The sequence below is a fragment of the Gallus gallus genome, chromosome 12 (assembly GCF_016699485.2).
Source record: "Gallus gallus isolate bGalGal1 chromosome 12, bGalGal1.mat.broiler.GRCg7b, whole genome shotgun sequence".
Classification (NCBI taxonomy): Eukaryota; Metazoa; Chordata; class Aves; order Galliformes; family Phasianidae; genus Gallus; species Gallus gallus.
In genome coordinates, this window is record NC_052543.1 from 18,286,114 (window position 1) to 18,305,989 (window position 19,876).

General features: G+C 40.8%; 2 protein-coding genes across 27 annotated transcripts in view; one reads left to right on the forward strand and one right to left on the reverse strand.

The window, feature by feature from the left end:
- The first annotated feature begins 1,920 nt into the window (after nucleotides 1-1,920).
- TRNT1 (tRNA nucleotidyl transferase 1) lies at nucleotides 1,921-5,554 on the forward strand. 2 transcript variants are annotated; one of them, XM_015293207.4, is made up of 8 exons: nucleotides 1,921-1,980; nucleotides 2,061-2,202; nucleotides 2,326-2,519; nucleotides 2,866-3,004; nucleotides 3,223-3,349; nucleotides 4,023-4,216; nucleotides 4,357-4,607; nucleotides 5,261-5,554. In XM_015293207.4, the coding sequence occupies exons 2-8, from the start codon at nucleotides 2,061-2,063 to the stop codon at nucleotides 5,507-5,509; spliced, it is 1,296 nt and encodes a 431-aa protein (XP_015148693.1). In that variant the 5' UTR covers nucleotides 1,921-1,980; the 3' UTR covers nucleotides 5,510-5,554. The 2 variants fall into 2 exon arrangements, with proteins under 2 accessions (XP_015148693.1, XP_015148694.1); XM_015293208.4 differs by having other exon boundaries at nucleotides 2,093-2,202.
- A 660-nt stretch (nucleotides 5,555-6,214) lies between these two features.
- CRBN (cereblon) overlaps nucleotides 6,215-19,876 on the reverse strand; it is a 68,422-nt gene continuing 54,760 nt past the window's right edge. For 22 of the 25 annotated variants that reach the window (XM_046899996.1, XM_040646323.2, XM_046899988.1 and 19 more), the window contains 10 exons: nucleotides 17,422-17,534; nucleotides 17,085-17,287; nucleotides 16,116-16,265; nucleotides 14,338-14,500; nucleotides 13,327-13,389; nucleotides 12,611-12,695; nucleotides 12,040-12,155; nucleotides 10,533-10,597; nucleotides 10,123-10,254; nucleotides 6,215-9,588 (listed from right to left, as the gene is read on the reverse strand). In XM_046899996.1, the coding sequence (XP_046755952.1) occupies nucleotides 9,405-9,588; nucleotides 10,123-10,254; nucleotides 10,533-10,597; nucleotides 12,040-12,155; nucleotides 12,611-12,695; nucleotides 13,327-13,389; nucleotides 14,338-14,500; nucleotides 16,116-16,265; nucleotides 17,085-17,287; nucleotides 17,422-17,534 (1,274 nt within the window). In that variant the 3' untranslated portion in view covers nucleotides 6,215-9,404. 25 annotated transcript variants of the gene reach the window in all.

Here is a 19,876-nt window from a genome sequence, read left to right on the forward strand (position 1 = left end):
GCTAGAACTAGATTTAAGCAAGTTCTTCAAAAATCATCAAAATTGGGCCCAGTTCAGTATGGCCGAGCTCTCAACTACATTTAGGCGCAATTAACTGCAAATTACAAGCGGTTAGTAATCAATTAGTGATTAGGTATCTGCTCTACAGAGAAGGATCTGGGGTTATGGCAGGTCATAAATGACGGAGGATTCAACAACTGTTGTGCACTTGTGAAAAAGGCGTGCTGGGGCAGCTGGGAGCTGGCATCCTCTGCAAGACATGTGAAGCAATCTTTCTGCTCTGCTCAGCGCTGATAAAGCCTCCACTTGACGCACTGCCCTGTTCAGATGCTGCACTGAAGAAAGACACGAAGCAAACAGTGGGAGCTCAGTGTGCAGTGATGGATGCTACAAAACCCAGAACCGGTGGAGACACTCCTCAAAACAAAATAGGGGAATGCACATGCAGAGCTGCCATCTTAGAGCACAAATGACGACTTTCACATGTTCTCCAAGTCCATTGCAGTGGGGAAATAATAGAAATAAAAGATAATGACAGGTAAAATGCAGGTTAGATGTGAAGGGAACACCTTCAGTGCTGGGGGGGGCAGCGCAACAGGACACTGTGGCCAGGCACCTTTAGACAAACGTCAGCTGGGAATGAGGGTTGCAGTCAAATGCTGCTGGGAGGCACGGCGGTAAGCGAGGTGCCGTGTTCTGTGTCTGTGCACTCCTGAATAAACAGCTCGTTGTTGAGCAGGGAGCTCTGACAGCTGCAGCTCGGTGTTACAGCAGAAAAGCGGTTGTTTCTAAAGGTGAGGCAGAATATTTAACAAAAGAAGCAGTCACAAAAAGAACAGGTAAGAAAAGGTTATGTTCTTATGTTCTTACACAAGCCTGACAAAATTATTGTAAATGTGAGATGCTTTTTGCAATAGGTCATTCCCAAAAACCCTTTTGCGCTCATAAGCACTCTCCTTTCTACAGCAAAGTGCTGATCTGTTGGGTGCTTGAAAGGCTGAACAGATCTGTGTAACATCTCTTTTCAGGTACAAAGAACCCGTAGCATTTTTGGCTGAGACAGATTTATTCCGGCTTGGAACTTCAAAGGGAACCGAGCTGTCTATTTGAGCAGTGTTTGGGAGATCTCTGCAGCACCGCTCTGCAAATCCCACAGCAGAGCTGCCAGGGGGGGCACAGAGAGCTGTGCTGTGCCCCACACGTGGAACCAGCAGTGTGATGGCACTGCAGGGATGGCAGACGGACACCCCGAGCTGTGCCAAACCCCAGGACTCCTGCCCAAATATTTCCCCACGTTAAAGAAAAGCTGAATGAGCCCAGGAGTTTGTCCTGCACGAAGTTCAGCAGCCGCGATGTTTAAAGCTGCTTCGTGGATTGCTGAAGTGACCTCAGAACCAGTGCTCGGATGGACGCAGCGTGCTGGCGGACCCTGAAGGCTTCACAGCAGCCGTGCCAGGTCTGCCAGTCCTGGGAGAGCTATGCCATGCCTGTTCCTCGTGCACAGAGGATGCCACAGTCAGAGGAGAGCAGACAGCCCGGAGCCCCCCGCTCGCCCACCCTGTGCTGACTGAGCGCCCAGGTGAGCAGTTTCACCATTTGCCACAGGAGCGCCTTTGTGCTTCGTTACAGAGCGAGGCAGGCGGTGTGCTGAGACAGCTGCAGGGAGCTTAACCCCCCGGGGGTGTGAGATGTCACCTCTTAGCGTGCTGCATGGAGTTGAAAGGTAGAGCTGTTTCCCGAGGCACGCGGTGGGGACGGGTCGGCGGCCGGTGGTCTCTGCACACCTTATTGAGCTGCGGTTCTGCACCGCTCATGCCGCGGGGCTGCGATGCCCGGAACGGCCGGCAGGGGGCGCCCGTGAGGAGCCTTTGTGGGGGTTGGCGGGGGCGTGCCGGGTCGCGCCGCTGAGCTCATCGCGCTGCGCCGCTCCGGAGCCGCACGGAGCAGCAACTCGGGCCTATCGAGGCCGGCAGCCCGCGGGTGAGTGCGGGGCTCCTGCGGGGCCTCTCCCCGCGGCGGAGGCCCTCGGGCTGACGCGCCGTTTCGCTGTTTCTCCCCAGATGTGGGCTGAGGTGTTGCTTCTGCCCTGCAGGGCCCGGCTGCTTCCCCCTCTCCGGCTGCGGCACCGCGCGGCGCGCGCCATGAGGCTGCAATCCCCGCAGTTCCAGGCGCTGTTCACGCCGGGGCTGCGCAGCGTGGCAGGTGAGGGACGGCCGGGCGGGCGGTGCCCCCGGGGCGCTCCGTGCGGCCGCTCCGGGTCCCTGCGGGGGGCGTTGTTGCGGCCCCGGGCGGTTCTGTTCTTCATTGTTTTCCTCTCCGTGTCAGAATTGTTTGAGAAGAAGAACTACGAGCTGAGAATAGCGGGCGGTGCTGTGAGGGATTTGCTCAGTGGAATGACGCCTCAGGATGTGGATTTTGCCACTACCGCTACACCGGAACAGATGAAGGATATGTTCACGTCTGCTGGCGTTCGACTGATCAATAACAAAGGAGAGAAACACGGAACCATCACTGCCAGGGTTGGTTTACAGTCGGGCTGTGGGTCTTCTCTAACAGTACGTGCAGGCCGTGTCGGGGGGGGGAGCTGATTCTATGCTTCCTGCTTTCTCAGGTCTTACTTTCATCCTCTGTCCTGCACGGTCCTCTGCTTCTTAACCTCCTGCAGGAAGGTTTCTGCAGGCTGTCTTGAACAGCTGTACGGAAAGGAGTATTATTGTGAGGGATCTGGGAGTTCTGATGTCAGCTTTGTGTGGAAACATCGTATGTGTTTGTGTGCAAACCAGTGCGGGGCAGGAAAATGTATAGCCTTTGATAGCCTTTGTATTTGTATTCATGTTGGAATAACGACCTCTGTGGGATTTTCAGCTCCATGAACAGAATTTTGAAATTACCACTCTTAGAATAGATATCGTCACCGATGGACGGCACGCAGAGGTGGAATTCACCACCGACTGGGAGAAGGATGCTGAAAGGAGGGATCTGACTGTCAATTCCATGTTCTTAGGTAAAGTTCTTTCAAAAGGAAACATGCAGATGAAACACTGCTTTTCAAATCAGGCCAGTACATTTTCCCTCTTGTTCTTTTTCTATCTTGTTTATACTGCTGTCAGCCAAAAGGTCTGTACAAATACAGCAAGCCGTATCAAATCACACCATTCATCCTCTGCATTTTCAGTAAGAGTGTTCATTAAATTTCTGCTTCTACGTTTTTTCATCTTCCAGGCTTGGATGGGATGCTGTATGATTTCTTTAATGGATATGAAGACTTAAAAAACAAGAAAATAAGATTTGTGGGAAAGGCAAGTGCAAGAATACAAGAAGATTATTTACGAATCCTAAGATATTTCAGGTACCAGCTTTCACCTTGTTTAGATGAGGGAATGATAGAAATAAGTACTTCCAGTGACTCATTGGAGATGTAGAAATGGAGTTTCATGGAGAAGGTTGTGTATCAAAATTCAGACAATGCTTTTTCCTCAGAAAAAGATGAAAGCAGCATATTTTGGCTTCTCTTTTCTCCGTGAGTGAGGAATACGCTGTCCTTTGAAAACAGCCATTACAACAGTTCTCTTTCAAGTGTAATTAAAACAGAATAATAAGTTCATTGATGTCCGGTTGTTGACATGTAACCAATAGAAAAGTGCAATTACTTGCCCTGAAGCTTTATGCAGTCTGGGAGAGGGAGAGTAAATCTTACCAGGACTGATTTATTTGCGTTGGACAGTGTAACAGCTTAACCTGTCTTGTGCCTTTTTTCTTTGGCACTGAACTTCTGCAAGTCATACAATCTCTGCAGTTTTCTCTTTTAGCACTCTTGGTGAAATTGAAAGAGAGTGAGGAACGTGAAGATTTACGGTAGAAAAATAAGGCAGAGATTTCAGCAACTACAATTTTTTCTTAATTTGTGTTTTGTCCTCTAGTATTTTGAAGTAGAATAATCAGCATTTGCCATGACCTTAGTTCTATGAATAGCAGTAAGAAATGGATTAACGTGGTGACATGGAGCGGTTGTCTTTGGGCAGGTTTTACGGAAGGATTGCAGAAAAACCTGGCGATCATGAACCTAGCACACTGCAAGCAATTAAAGACAACGCCAAAGGTTTGGCTGGGATTTCAGGAGAAAGGATTTGGGTGGAACTGAAGAAAATTCTCATTGGAAACCACGTGAATCATTTGGTTCGACTTCTGTATGAGCTGGACGTCGCTCAGTACATAGGTAAAGTTAAATGACTGTAAATGATACAGGAATAGGAAACTGAGGAATTGCAGCATGGCAAATGAGATGAAACTTGTTTGGTTTTACCTTTGTTCATGTCCTTGTTTCTTACTACACTTTACTGAACTTCTTCTCTTTAGGTTTACCAGTTAATGGAAGTCTGGATGAACTTGACAGAGTCAGTAAAAATACTGAAAGTTTGTGTCCAAAACCCATGACTGTTCTGACGTCATTGTTCAGGGGGAAGGATGATGTAACAAACCTTGATTTGAGGCTGAAAATCTCAAAAGAGGAGAAAAACCTTGGCTTCTTTTTGCTGAAACACCGTGAGGAGTTAACTAAAGCGACGGGTCCGGAACCTCTTAAACCATATCAAGACTTCATAATGGATGTAAGTCTACTTGATATTGTCGTGCTTGGCTTTTTAAGTACACCATGAATTTCCAGACAAGGAAACATCTGAAACTGTGGCCTGTTTCTGTGAACACAGCTAGGGACTGATAGTTTGCTATACTGTGTCAACTGAAATCTCCTACTGCATTACAGCATAAGACAGGATTTGGACCTCAGGGGACTCCAGTCCTTCACGCGAGATTCAAATCCTTCAGTTGTGTATTCAGAGTTTGCATAGTACCTGAACAGTGGTATGTGGTCTTCACGAAGTACTGTTAAACACACAACTTCTTCCAGAGTGTTAAAGTTAAGTTCTGTACTTTTATTGCAGTAACTGAGACCATAGGTTAAAGATGCCAGTTTCAGCAGTGAGGACGGCAATATACCTTACATTATACATTCTCCCATGGGGAATGTCTAAGTTCCTCTCTGGATGTAGGTTGCAGATAACGGCTAAAAAGCCAGTAAATGAAATCCATGAAGTTTCCAAGTATTTGCTGGACTCCCCAGGCTGTTGTAAACCCGATGAGGGAGAGGTCCAGACGGTCAATTCCTCAAATCCAGATTACAGTGCAGAAGTATGCTTAGAGGGTATAGTAATGGACTGAATTGTTATTTAGTTTCTCCTAATAAATCCTATTTTTTTTTCAGTCTAGGGAAACAAATACAATTTCCAAAATCTTAGAACTTCTGAAGTACCAAGGAGAAGAGCAGCTTTTAAAAGAAATGCAGCAGTGGACTGTTCCTACTTTTCCTGTTAGTGGCCACGATTTACGGAAAATGGGTATAACTTGTGGAAAAGAAATTGGCTCAGCACTACAGCAGCTAAGGGAAGAATGGAAGAAGAGCGGGTACCGCATGGATAAAGAAGAATTGTTAAGTTGTATGCAGAAAGTGTGAACAGTAATAATAAAGGAGAAAACAGTTTGTGCTATCATGTGGAAATATGGTAGGATGAAATGTGTGGTGAATGGAAGGGAGGGAGGGATGGAAGGAAACAGTGAAGGGGGACAGAACGGGACTAGACAGGGGATTGCCCAAACTTGACATACATAGCCCACTTACCTCCACCTCCCTCCCTTGACTTCTGCCTCCACAGCATAGACACCCAGAACTTACCTCACTGTGGTCAGGGCACTTTAGGACAAGCATTTAATGCTTTGACATTTTGCTTTGACATTTTAGATAATTTCTTCATAACGTGGTAACACAGTACCTCTCCACGACTCTGAAATTCAATTCTGCAAGCTCTACTACCTGCATACAGCCTAAACTGCCATCCTACAGCCCCATTTACTCACTGTACCTTCAGATAGAGCTATACCAAAAGAAATATGACACCTGTGGAGACAGGTCCCCATGCAGGTACCGCTGCCTTTGTGCCACCCCATCATAATCAACAGGCTTGCCCCCCAGCCTGAGTGGACACCTTGGGTCACAGGGCTGTGCCCCAGTGGCAGGGCAGCAGCAGGGCTGCAGCAGTACTGGGTCAATGGCCCATCATTGCTCTTAACCTCCCTTACCACCATTTTCTGAAAGCTAAACAGTGTTAAACCAGACATTTTCTTTCTTCCCAACAGTCAGCAGAAAGTGTGTTCACTACGATCAGTTTGAAACAAATTGAATTTTATTCTTTGCAAATGTTTGCAAGCAATGAGATTTTCCTGAAAATTTGTCCCAAAAGGCAGACAGAGGAAGAGTTTGCTTAAAGCAGAGAATGTGCTACACCTTCCACAGCTCGTACAAAGCAATTAAAGGTGATCGACAACGAACAAAATGAACTGCAGCGCATACAAAAATAGCATTATTATTAAAAAAAAATGAACAGCTAGAACATTTTAGAACAAGCGCGCAAGTATCCTGTTATCATTCCACACAGTCATCAAAACTAAGCTATAAGAAAGCTCGCAATATTACAGGCTCTGATTGTATGACATCGTTATGCTATTGCAGCAATACTACAAGAGGGCAACCCCCTGGGGTTCCCTCCTCCAGTGGTTCCCCCCCAACATGCCTTTAAGCCTTTCATCAGACCTAGCAAGGCCATCGCAGTGCCACCAGCACACCCATCCTGCAGCTGTGTAATTCCCAGGTCTCCCATAAGAAGAGAAATTACAGTGGGAGAAAAACTCTCTCTTGGCAGCAGCCAGCACATTAACTGGATTAATTACAGCATGAAGCCACGTGCCAACCACTGAATGTAGTAAATATAGCTATTACCATAAGATATGCTGATTTTCTTTGTACTTAGCTCTCAAAAGCTTACGATGGCCATATTTGCCAGTAATAGATTTCCACAGTCCCAACATTCTAGTAGTTTTCTCTCCAAAAGAAGATAAAAGAAGCATAGAGAACATTCATCAACATATTGAGCCTTTCATGACTCCACATCCACACTGCAAGTCACATGCTGGCTGTGCAGTTCGTAGCACTTTACTGCCAGCTTCACCATGACAGGATTCCCCAATTTTGCAGCAAGCTGAATTATGCTTGCTTTCAACCTGCAAAGTCACAGACTTACAAATGGGAACTCGAAGAAAGTCAGGCAGCTGAAAAATCATCATCAATGCTAAGATGAAGTTAGTGCTAATTTACTTGTGAGCTGTCTCACTTGGTAATATTAGCTACACTTGACAATATATATATATATATATATATATATATATATATATATACACACAATACCAAAAATATGCTTATTTTGTATTTAAGCATTGTGAACATAATGCCATTTTTAATTCAGGCCATCTGAAAGACTTAGCCAAAACCCAAAACACCTTGTGAAATCCAGAGAGCTGAGAAAATCATCATCCTGAAAGCCTCGCTCACCGAAAGCAAATGGCAGGAGAAGATACTTAAGCAGTGCCCGCAAGCCCTACTGAGGGTAATGGGAACAAGAGGTACTTGAGTATCTTAGAGGGGAAAAAACAATACAAGCCTACAGCTAAGTCACGTGTGGCTCTGTGTGTGTGTGTCTGTGTGCAGGGAGTGAGGGGGAAGCTAAGTGTGGTTCTACTGGTTATCTAGGTACAGAAGTTTCACAGTCTCACACACTACTCCTTACTTTAGTCTTTTGAAAGCTTATTACATAAACACAATGAACGTTTTCTACAAGAAAATGAGCGCATTCACCCCCTATTTGTTCAGAATTATATTCAAAGTATTGCTTTTCACAGTTCACTGGCAAATCAGTACTGCACAGACAATTAAATATGGTATTAAAGATGTCTATGGAGAAAACAAAAGTTATTACAGAAGCACAGAGGTAGAAGGCTTCAAAGAACTAAACCTGAGTTACACAATCATTAGTTTCTACATACTCAGCATAATATACTAACAGCCTTTCAGCATCTGGCATCTCTTCACATCTGGATTTTTCCTAAGCTGTATTGTAACAAATACTACTCAGATGAGATCAGATCATACTTGTCTTGCAGAGGTCTGACCTTAGCCTCTCAGTGCAGTAATCTGTCCATGCTACATGTCTGATGCGACTGGGAAGGAACAATTATTGGGTTGCATCTTCAACCTTAAACAGTATTCTCATAGTATTTAACAATGCAAGTTCTTGAAAATGTACTTATAAGAAATAGTGAATGCAATAGCTTCGAGGTAAAAAAAAAAAAAAAAAAAAGTGTATGTACACTCACAAAGTGAAGAAATCTTGCCATCTTCAGATTCTGCATTTGTTCAGAGGGGAAAAAAAACAACCAAGCAGTAGCAAAAGCTGCCCCCTTTTAGCATCCATTTCTGTAGCACAGACAGAATTCCAGGAAACAAACAAACTGAAAAAGAGTGGGGGGAGAAAAGCACTGTCAGTTTGTTTCTTTAAGGTGAGGTGACAATCTAAAATCTTACCTTATATTAAAGCACCGAAGGGAAAAAAAGATATGCTGACTCTCTCATCAAAATGTGTATTAGAGAAAAATCTCCAGTTAGGTATTTTAGAGAATACTTCAAGGAATCCCAGGCACGCATTCCTGGAAGCTGATCTCCCAATGAAATTATTTCAGAAAATATAGAACTTACATTCCAAAGTAAACAACAGTAAATGACAATGTCTTTTATGTTCTGGGACTGATCAGTATATTCTGTATCAATACTTCAAAATTTAAAAGACTTCTGAAGTCAGAAATGCTCAATACACCACAGACCTTCTAAGGACCAAATACTTCATATAAGCTCCTTTCAAAGGGCATTTTCTGGCATAGCTGTTCTAGCTGCACCCAGCAGTCAGCTCTGCCAGTTACACCACTGCTACTGACATCACCAACACAGAATCCTCCAGCCTTGTACGCTCTTTCATGGTTATTCAGCAAATATTTCAAACATCACGAGATAAAACTGCAAGTATTCCACATAGTTAGAAACAGGAATTCTCATCAAAAACACTTTTCGGTAAGGGAAATATCCTGCAATGAACTACTGGAATCTACCATCACGTTGCATAATTATACTCCATTTCTTTCACTGCAGGCTGATAGCAGCAAACATTTTCCTGAAATGAAAGTTCAGAGGAAGTAGAAAGTTCAGAGTCAAGTCTGTCCAAATGAACTGATTTCCTGGGGTCTCGTGCCACCTTCTCTCCACAGCTGTCATTTTTAAGAATCTACCTTCAGTTCTCAGCGTGTCTGAAACAACAGCAATGTGGATGCACGCCAAAGGTGAAGCTTTCTTTGCGCGTGGCTGCGAGTTCTTGTTTTGTTAGTTTTTAAGTGAGCATCAAAAGCAGAACTAAGCAGATGTATCTAAGAGACAGAGTACTGCCTGTTCATCTCCGAAGCAGGGTACTGGATTACAAGCAGAGTAACGGAGATCTGTCGTGGCCCAACTCGTCCTCTGCTTCTGGAATCCGAGGCAGGAGAGCAGACCGTGTCAATCCCCAGAATTTTTGTGGTGACATATCTTTTTTGGTAGCTGTGAACTTCCATCCCATATGGTTCCCACAGATTCTGCATTGGGCTATAGTCCAGGCATACCTGTCAAAAAAAAACAACCCAAAGAATAACAAAAAAAAATCACCTTCAAGGAGAGAAAGTACTTAAAGCATTCTGGATAGAAGAATGTTTTCTGATACTGTGCTACTAAAGGGACCACATAGGTATGTGATTTGGTGAAAGACCATAAAGAATGTAATTCAAATATAATATAATATGGCTCTTTTTAAGAGGCCAAGTATTTGAAGTTTTGAATGTATGCCTGAAGCATGCTTATCTAAAGCAAAAAATCACTACCAGGGAAGCGTGGCATTTTGGCACAAGACCATTATTAGGCAGACTTTTACATCTTGACAATTAATTCTGCTATTTTTCCAGATAGCAAGACCGTTTAAAGACATTCAGTGATAATCAGATTAAGACAGAGTTAGTGTTAATTACTGTAACATTCATTCATTTTAGGTCTTAAAAACCATTGCAGTAGAGTAACTGCATTTATACATTGTGTTTCCCATAGTGGAATAGAAAAGTTTGCAACCAGATTGATGTCACGTATTAATAGTTGAACAGTATTACCCAGGAAACCAGCTGTGTTCTGTTGATGGTCGTCCACTGAGATTCAAGTTGCAGGCTTTATATACAGTAAGGGTTTCATGGATGTAACCATGAGGATTCACATACGCTGCCATGGGTCCACATAAGGATAAACTGTAAAAGACAATTAAAAATTTTGTCAGAGTTCAAGAAAACGTGTTTAAACACAGATTGCCCAAGTAAGGGTTACAATATTCTCATGTTCATCTGCACCTTGCCCAGCTGTTTGTTAAAGGTAACAAGTTATTAGAGAACAGCTGATAGGATGTTGCTATGGAATCCATCCCATTTAAGGTGGTTAATAATGTTTCTCTCAAAACCTGAGAGCCTGGTTAACCAAAAATATTAAGTCTCTATCATGTGCTTTACTTGATTAGGAGCAATAAACTCACCTGAATATTTCATTCTTGGTTGTTATTTCTGTATCCTGGCATTGCTTACAACAAAGAGATGTACACTTCAAGAAAAAAAAAAAAAGAAAAAAGAGGGTAACTTCACTCATTTCCAGATACTTGTCAGCACAGTGGCAAATAATAACATTTCTCTTCTGTTCTCTCAGGACAAACTGTACTGGTTCCTTTGTTCATCTGGGCAGCAGTCACTTATGTTTTACTCTTTATATCAAAGGATAAAAATCTGTATGCATTTTACTTACTCATGGTAATCATTAACATTAATTTTTAAAAATCTATACACTTTTTTCATCTTAAAAAAAATCTGAGTATGAAATAAGAGTCAAATTGCTAAGATCCTTAAAAGCTACTTTAGAAAAAAAAACAAAACTTTGTTATCTAAGATATAACAGAAAAGGTAGAATGAATACAAATGTAATCATTGAAGTTCTTCTAAAATTTGAGAACAGTGCAGATCAATTGCCTTAGATTTATCAAGACAAATACGTATGCTGCATTGACCTTTTTCTTAATTATGATGACAGAGTAATTTATCTCCTACAATTTATATAAAGCAGAACCAAACAATTCATCACTAACATTGCCAGGAAAATAACTATTTAAATCAGCTTAGTAGAATGCTTTATTATGATTTTTCAGGAGGTGCACTGCGATGAATGTATTACCAAAACTTCATCTCTCTAGTGAGAAATTCAACAGTGATTATTCTTGCTACCAACTACCAGACAAATTTTAGCTATGCTGATGACTCTTTCAGTGTTTTCAGTTTGGAACATGAGTAGCAATCTGAGCTGCTATTGGAAATACTGAAAGATGTTGCCAAAAACATCTGTTTCTAAAACACATGGATTCAGTGTGAGGTCCAATACTTGCATTATAAAATAACAGTTATATTATTAAGCAATGTACAATGTAAAAATAAAATGCTGCAACCTATACTTAGAGCATAATATGGCTATAGAACAGCAAGAAAAAGATCACTTGTTTTAAAACATCTTTAAGAAGTTATTACTTAAGAAGTCAATATATGTCTTTGGCTAAAAAAAAAAATCCTTTCAGCCTAAGATTTATACTCAATAGCTCAATACTACAAAGATTTATCTTTTGCCACAAAATGCACACGTCTTCATAGCACAACACTGCTTCACTGCAGTACACTATTCTGGCAACATGGTGTTCTGATGTTCAAAAGGTTGGTAACAGCAACACTGGACTTACAGCACCATCTCTTGGAGAAGGCACTGTAATGAGGTGTTGAAATATGATTTCTAACAAAAGCAAATAGGATTCTTGCTGCAAAATAAGTCTAGAATTAACAACAGTTTCTTCCTTGAGCCAACTTTTCAAGGCAAACTAAAAACTCCCAAGCTCATTCTCCAGAAGTATTATTTGTTACAGATGGTAACAGTTGTCTTTTGTTGTTTTTTTTTTTTATGGTGGTGGAGAGAACAGTTTTAAAGTAAATAACAGGTATAACAATACTCACTTTGTTCATAATATCTAATTCACATCGGAGTCGCTGAATAGCACTACCTATTTTAAGCAACTGTATGCGTAACGCATCATCAATTGGCAGGCAAGCAGCAACTCTGTAAGAAAAATCTAGAAATGAGAAAGTAGCAGGCCTGTTAGAATTTAAGAAAGAAATAAACCTACCAGTTCTACTCAGTTACAGATTGAGAGCTAAAACGTCAGTTTATAATGGACTTTCAGAGCTCATCTCTGTACATCCAAACAGACACCTGCAGAAACTTCGAAAATCTCATATGCTTTTGGCTCTTGTTTTCTTATGAAACATTCAAATCACATTCCTCCTGTAAGGAGCACAAGAGAGCTTTATTTCTTTTACTACAAGTGTTTTAAAACAATTGGAGGATATTCATTTCTTTGTAAGTTCTTGTCAAAGCCAATGACATCAACTACCAAAATTTACTCAACTGAAATGAAACTTTAGAAGCTAGAAACGTACTGTCACTAGAAAGTAATTATCAAACTCTTATGGTCTTAGGATTCTTTTTTCCTAATTCTACTTTAAGTTCATAAGCTAAAGATCATACCTATTGGGTTTGTTGGAAGAGACTCATCTTTAAGATTTTCATCCCATTCATGTAGCTGCCTCTTGACTCTTTCCATCAAGGTTTCCTTTTGGTAGAAGAAAAGCCTAATGTAAGTACATAGGTAATTCTGTTTTCTTAGAAAAAGGAAGCAAAATGTACAGGAAGCTATTTTCCATGATGTAATTCTTTTAAGTCTTAAATGCCAACTACAGATACTTCATACCTCCATGTCTTAAGCTAAGAACAAAACAATACAGGAAATGGGCAAAAAACAACCAACAATAGCTGTAAATCTCATCTGAGGTAAGTAGATAACTATTCAGACTCTACACATGTCTAGATCTGGGCTAAGCAGAATTAGCCTCCTCCATCTCAGACCCTTTATGTATTAAATGCACATTTCCACATAAGCGTATGAAGAAAAATACAAGTTTTTTAAAAAGTAAACTAACTCCAACAGGAAAGACCCACCTGATGCTACTAAGTGCTCTGCAACAGAGCAGGAACCTGAACCTTGGTAATCCATCCCAGATGCACACACAAGCACCAGGGACCAACTATACAGAGGGGAAGCCTTTACTACTCTTACTGGTAAACTACCAGTTATACCCTTCTTAAAAAAAAAAATAACACTTATGAGCCAATAAAATAAACCTTAATATTATCCAGAAAATAGATATAAAAAAATGCAATATATATTGTTTGATAATACTTACAGCATCATATAAAGAGTAAAGCCAGGGAGGCCACGATGTCAGACTGGCACAGTGAAACTTCCTCTGAAATCAAAATCAGAAATAATTTTTATTTAATATTTGCAGATTTTACCAACATGTCTCTCTTTTGTTTGTGTAAACCAGACATCTGATTATTTAAAGACAAATTATCACCACCCCTGCCAATATTTAATGAGGCTTCTGAAACACTTCTCAAATGCACTGAGTGCTACAACTTTTGTACAAGATAGACAATACATGGATTTTCTCAGAAAATCTGTCTCAGCATTATGAGTACTTTTACTACTTAGTAATAAGAAATTATGCCTTTCAAAAGAATATCTGAAATCTAGACGGTTCAAAAATGTAAGTGCTATTAGGTAATGCATCTTGTTTTCCCATCTGCTATTGATGTCTCAGCAACCACAGCAATTACTGATACTGACTATGTAAGGTGATAAAAGTATTTTGTATCAATTCATTCACATGAATAAATACAAAAAAAATCAAAGAAAGAGATTAATGAGGAATATCAGGTATCCGAAGCTGACAAATTCAAAGAATATACAGTCGTATTTTTAAAGTGGAAAACTGATATGTTACAAACAACAGTGCTAGTCAGAAATTCCAGAGGAGTTTTTCTCACAACAGAACAATTACCAATGAAGACAACTGTTGGATTACTTAAAGTCAGGATGTTTTTCTGATCTACCTACAAACAAAAAACACTTGCTGTTTTTTCTACCAATGCTTCATCATCCATGAGCTTTAGCAATAAGCATCATCTCTGACACATTTATCTGTAAATGAATAAACAAAGGAACTCATATACAACATGCATTTCCCTACTGTTGATAGCTGATAAATAATAACACAATCTGTTATTAAAAAAAGAAAAATAAAAACCAGGAGCTTGGTATCCAGCATCTCAGTTGTGCATCCATCTCTGAAGACGAAGAGATGGAATTTAATACCATGAAAAACAGTAATAAAAAACAATCTGCTTCCAACCTTCTGATACTTCTGCCACCACTGACGAAAAGCTCGATCCTGCCACACTTTAGGTTTTGAAGAAGGAAATATGTGACGTCGGCTGAGAGACTGCAGCTGTACTGCTGACATTGTTGAAGGCAGCACTCGCTCAGGAAGGATTTGTACTTTAGCCTGTTGGATTCTGATAAAAGAAAAGAAAAAGGGAGAAATACACATATACAAGAGTATTAAAAATTGATTTTACTGCTTATCAATACACGGTGCCACAGAATTTAAGCAGGAATCCACTATATCAGAGTTTATGTTGTACTAACATAAATCAAATTACCTTAGGAAACACACAGCGTATTAACAAACAAAGCACGTACTGCTCTAAAATACGGACTCACACCCTTGGCTAACTTGTCGAAGCCATTGTGCTGACTGGACTTTGGTGTACGCTTAAATTTAGTACATCTAAAATCCAAGTAGAAGCAAAGAATTATAGATTCTTCTATCCTTAATTTGCCTTTAAAAGTCAGAATTAGCTGCTTCCCAAATATTTTTTGCATTGGCCTCCAGAACTCCAATATTTTCAGCAAAAGTTACTTGCTGTTTTTTTTCCTTTCCCAGTTAACTTCCTTTTCCACGAGATACAACAGGATGCCTGTGTGTTTTAGAGCACGGGTTAGCTGTTGGGATTGTGGCAGATGGAAGTCTGACTGACAACAGCTACACAATACGATGTTCTACTGTCTCAGCACTGGATTTTCAGATTTTTGTCTCCTCGAGTTACCTTTGGTATTAAACTAACAGTCAGCTATTACATACCAAACTCTCAGAAAGGAAATTTAGCTGAAATACAGTTTGCTATCTTCAAACCACAAAAGCTTATGTGCTTAGCTAGAGTTCAAAATCAGCAGAAATAGGATATAGACTCCTCTGATTGTCCTTTAATATCCTAGCATCAACCAGGTCACCTATTCCACTGTGTCTGATAACAGTTAGACAGCTACCAAGAATACTGCCTAGAAGGAAGGAGTTTTTTTTAACAGTATGATGCATCAGAAATCCTGAAATATAAGATGCATATCATTATTTCAAGGGTGCTTTTATGTTCTACAAAAGGAAAAACGAGCAAGAGAAGTGACTTATTCCTCCATTATTATTACCAGCCTCCAGTCATCCCCAAGAAAACCAACTCTCTCGGGATCAGTAACTGTCCTCTCCATATCTGAATCATCCAGCTGGATGCTTCTGTATGTTGTTCAAGCTCAGTAGCTAAAGATCACTCAGAATAGAAAAAGGGCAGGCATTCTGTTATTAGCTGCATTGTCAGACTGCTGCCTGCAGCAGTTCAGAGATGCAACTGCACATAAAGTTCAATGGAACATGTCGTGTGCAGACCTCTAGAGAGGACTTAGGAAAACGCAAGTTACAGTTTTTTAGAGGTATGGAAGCTGGTATCAGGGAGGCTTTCCACAAGACAACACAAGGCACACACTTGATAGAGGAGAGCCTCCTCTCAGTTCACATTTGATTTGAAACATGGATATGAGAGATATTTCCAGCTTAATTTTCAGAAACAAAATAATTCTGACAGATACTTTCACACATGTCAAATCAAACTACAGGCTGATGTTATTTTGAGAATCTCAGAGCCAAGTTACAACTAAAACATACAGCTGAAGAATAAGTACAAAAACACTAATGAGCCAGTTGTGTGACTGAAAGGCCACATGCAGCAGCAACGTGAGATAAATGTTTTGGTCAAACAAAATTTGCAGTATGTAAAATCAAATACGTTATTTTCTTACCCGTCTGACTGGGTTCGTATTTCAAGCACCTTGAATCTCTGTCTTCCTATTGCTTTTACTTTGACCGTTTCAATTCCGTATTCCTGCTCTTCTCTGTAGGCATATATTTCTGCTGTTGTTCCAAAATGTGCTTCCCTTTCACGTACGTTACTAAAAGCAACAGAATTTAAAAAGTTACCAACCCTCCAAATAGGACTGTTCAGATTTCTCTCGTTAATCTACCTGCACTGACTGTAAAATCTTACCACTCAGCCTTAATCAAAAAGCTAAATGTGGTAAAATGCCTTCAAACTGCTGCAAACATTTTTTCCCCATTTTAAAAGCTAATTCTAATGTTGGAGGGGGGGGGGTTCGCTATTTGGTTTTATTTTAAGGAGGTAGAGGTAAGAATCCCAGAATACAAGGCTCACCAACTTGAAAGGCAGACTTTGAAAGTACCAAACCTCTTCAGATTGACTTTCTAAAAACAACTATTTCCATTTCCTACATAAATTAAAGCATAGTAAATGACGAGTAAGAGGGAGGAACGCTCCCTCTTCTTTTGGCACACATGAGCCTTTTCCACTTCTCCATCATCTCACGTGCCTCTACTGTCACACCTTCATCAGTGCTTGCTTATACACAAAGCAAGCAAATACACCTCTACGGCAATAAAGTTTCAGAACAAGGATGAAATTTTTACACTTCAGACCAAGACTGCTAAGTAAAATGGAGGCAATGCATTCAAACAGCAAAATCACAAGAGTGCTCAAACAAGAACACGTTCTGCTTTTCTTAAATACATGTGATGCTGTCACGGAGCTACTTCTCATGCTGTGCTGGAAGATTATTTTTGTCTAACAATTCCAAACCACAACTTAGTTTTCACCACAGAACCGATGCAATCATCTGCTTTTGATTTACTATCCAAAGAAACTGTGCTAAAAACACATGCTGTGTACCATCAGTAAACTCACTCGTTTATTTTACCTGTATGCAAGAACAGCAAATGTTCTGTCTTTCTGAATTAAATTCCGCACCATGCTAACCTCTTGAGGGTGAAAAAGCTGAAGAGGTAACGTCTGTCCAGGAATCAACATCACCATCACATGGGGCAACACTGGAATCACCTGACAGCTGTCATCATCGTGCAGCGTTCTCCCGTGAAACTCTTCCATATCAGAACCTAAATACTGAACACAGTAAGTCATGATAAGATCCATGATAAAAGAAAGTAAGAGTCAAGGATTTAATGACAGAATTACATAAAAACAATCAAAGCTGTTTTGAAATGTGTTTAATAGAAGATATATGGAGAAGGACATACCATGTGTGATGTTGGCAAACTGGTGTCAAAATTAATCATGTTTGGCTTTTCGGCTTCTTTACCATCTTGATCTTCAACTTCCATTTCATTGTCATCCTCTTCCTCGCTCTCTGCTAATAAGCACATACAGAATACTGTGTACATATCAACCAGCACAGATGAAGATACTGAGAAAAATCAGAGAATCACAGAACTGCCTGCAATATCCCCAGGCTATTGCCTTTCACTGGGAAGCAGTTTTCCTATTGGTAAATAATTTTCTTATTGTTACAGCAAAATGACTGCACCGCAGAAAGACTCAGAAGCGGGTTATGTATTTGTTGAACAGCTAAGGAACAAGCTCTTTTGGGCTGCTGATTAAATACACAAATTCTCTCAGGTCCAATTTTTACTTCAGAAGCTGTTTTCTACTTCAGTTCTGAATGCCTTCTGCCTGCAACACAAGGAGGCCAACCAACTTCATTTCCTGTAGGAGGCTGAATGCACCACTTGATGTGGTACAAAACTGAACAATGCAACTAAGTGCATAAAGCAACTGAGCTGCAAGCAATCTGAAGCTCTATACTCAGGCAAATACTCTTGCTGATGTTCCCAGACAATTTCACTGCTGTCAACCTCTCCTCTGTATATACCAAACATGACCACAAAAGCCGAACGCTGCACACACAGAAAGGCCCAAACTACAAAGGAAGGTGATATTATGACTCTGAAGAGAATTTCAGGTACAAAATAGTATTTAAAGATCACTATTTTCATGCCATTTGTAGCCCTAGGAGTCAAACCCAAAATTACTTTCAAGAAAGAACACAACTAAGTAACCTGCATGTTCTATTTTGCATTTATCTGTATAAAATTCATATCCATATTTAAAAGTAAATACAAAAAAACATAATGAAGATAATAAAGAAAGATGTGTTTCTAAAATGCTGGTTTCACTGTCCATGCTGTGAATTATAAGGTAGGCCTGTACATTCACCCAAAACAAATACAATGTGACTACTGCACATGGGTGACTGCGTTACTCCATCCTATTTCCTTGCACTTTAAACACCAATAGTAATTATACACCATCCTATATCTAAAATAGATGTCACAAACCTTGCAACTTCTGCAAGATTCTTACATCAGTAACTGCTGAGTAATGGACAATCCCAAAAGCACTGTTTATGTTTCTGTTTTAACTCACTAAAGAAAACCCAAAAACCTGCATGCTTTACACAGCACTACATACTTTGTCTGTAGGAGGAACAGCACAACCCACTGATGTTTCAAATCAGTCCTGCGCTGTATTCATCTCAAACAGAAATGACCCAGCACTGCCAGAAAAGAGGTTACAGACTCTCTTTGGCATTTCATTAATGAACTTAGAGAAGTAAGACACCACTTCCTTCATTACTGTTAAAAAAATAATAATAATAATTCCTGCATAATTTATTTATTCTGTGATATGCAGTTAGGAATCCTAAACATTAGTGATGACAAAAAGAGTAACACGTAGAAGAGAGCCATTGCCCTCTAGCCTGATGGAGGGGCAGAGCAGAAAGTCTTTGGGTGGTTCTGGAGCAGCACTGTGGGCTGGGGGGGGAGGGAGGCCATCGTCATCAAAAACTGCATTCTGGTTTACTTGCACTCATTAAGTTGTATGAATCACGAGCACTTTTAATAGCCTGTTAGAGAAAGGCTGTTTCATTTGCTCTCCTGAACACAATAGGAATTAACAGTGGTTGATGTGAGTGCCTGTACCCTGCAAACTTTTGCATGCTCTTGCCAAAATCGCACCCTGACTGTGTGGTGGCAGAGGCAATCTGGAAGGCTGGGAGGAATGATGACTCATTTCACTGCAGCAGCAGCACCATGAGAACGTGGAAAAAACACCATCCTCACACTCCTCTTCGGTCACACTACGGGAGTGAGAGACAGAAGACAAAAGGAACTGTATCTTCATCGCTCCTAACTGTGTTTTAGTTGAGTTCTTAATTTCACAGTTAGCGAGAGCTCGAGTGTGACCAAGCTCTCACTTCCCTCAGTGCAGGCTGGGCACTCTTGGATGCTCATCCTGACCCACTGCCAACATCTTTGTGCAGAACTGAGGAAACACAAACCTCGTTTAACAAACAGAAACAGGGTAGGAAATACTAAGGCTGGTATCCTTATGTCATTTAAAATACACAGGCATAACATTCTCCTACTATTTCCTTCCACAGCAAATCACAATGGTTACTGGCAGGACTGACTCACCACTAGGTACACGCTCCTTCTGAAATAATGTATCTTTTCCCAGGTTAGCAGGAGTTGCTCTCAGAGCCAAAAACGTGAGCTCACGTCACTTTGGAGTCACTACATTCTAAATATGAAAAATACACCTTATTATGCAACAGGCATCTATCTACACAAGGAATTCTGCTGCGGTCCGTGGACAGACAAACCAGGCTGCTCTGCAAACTCCCGCATGCAC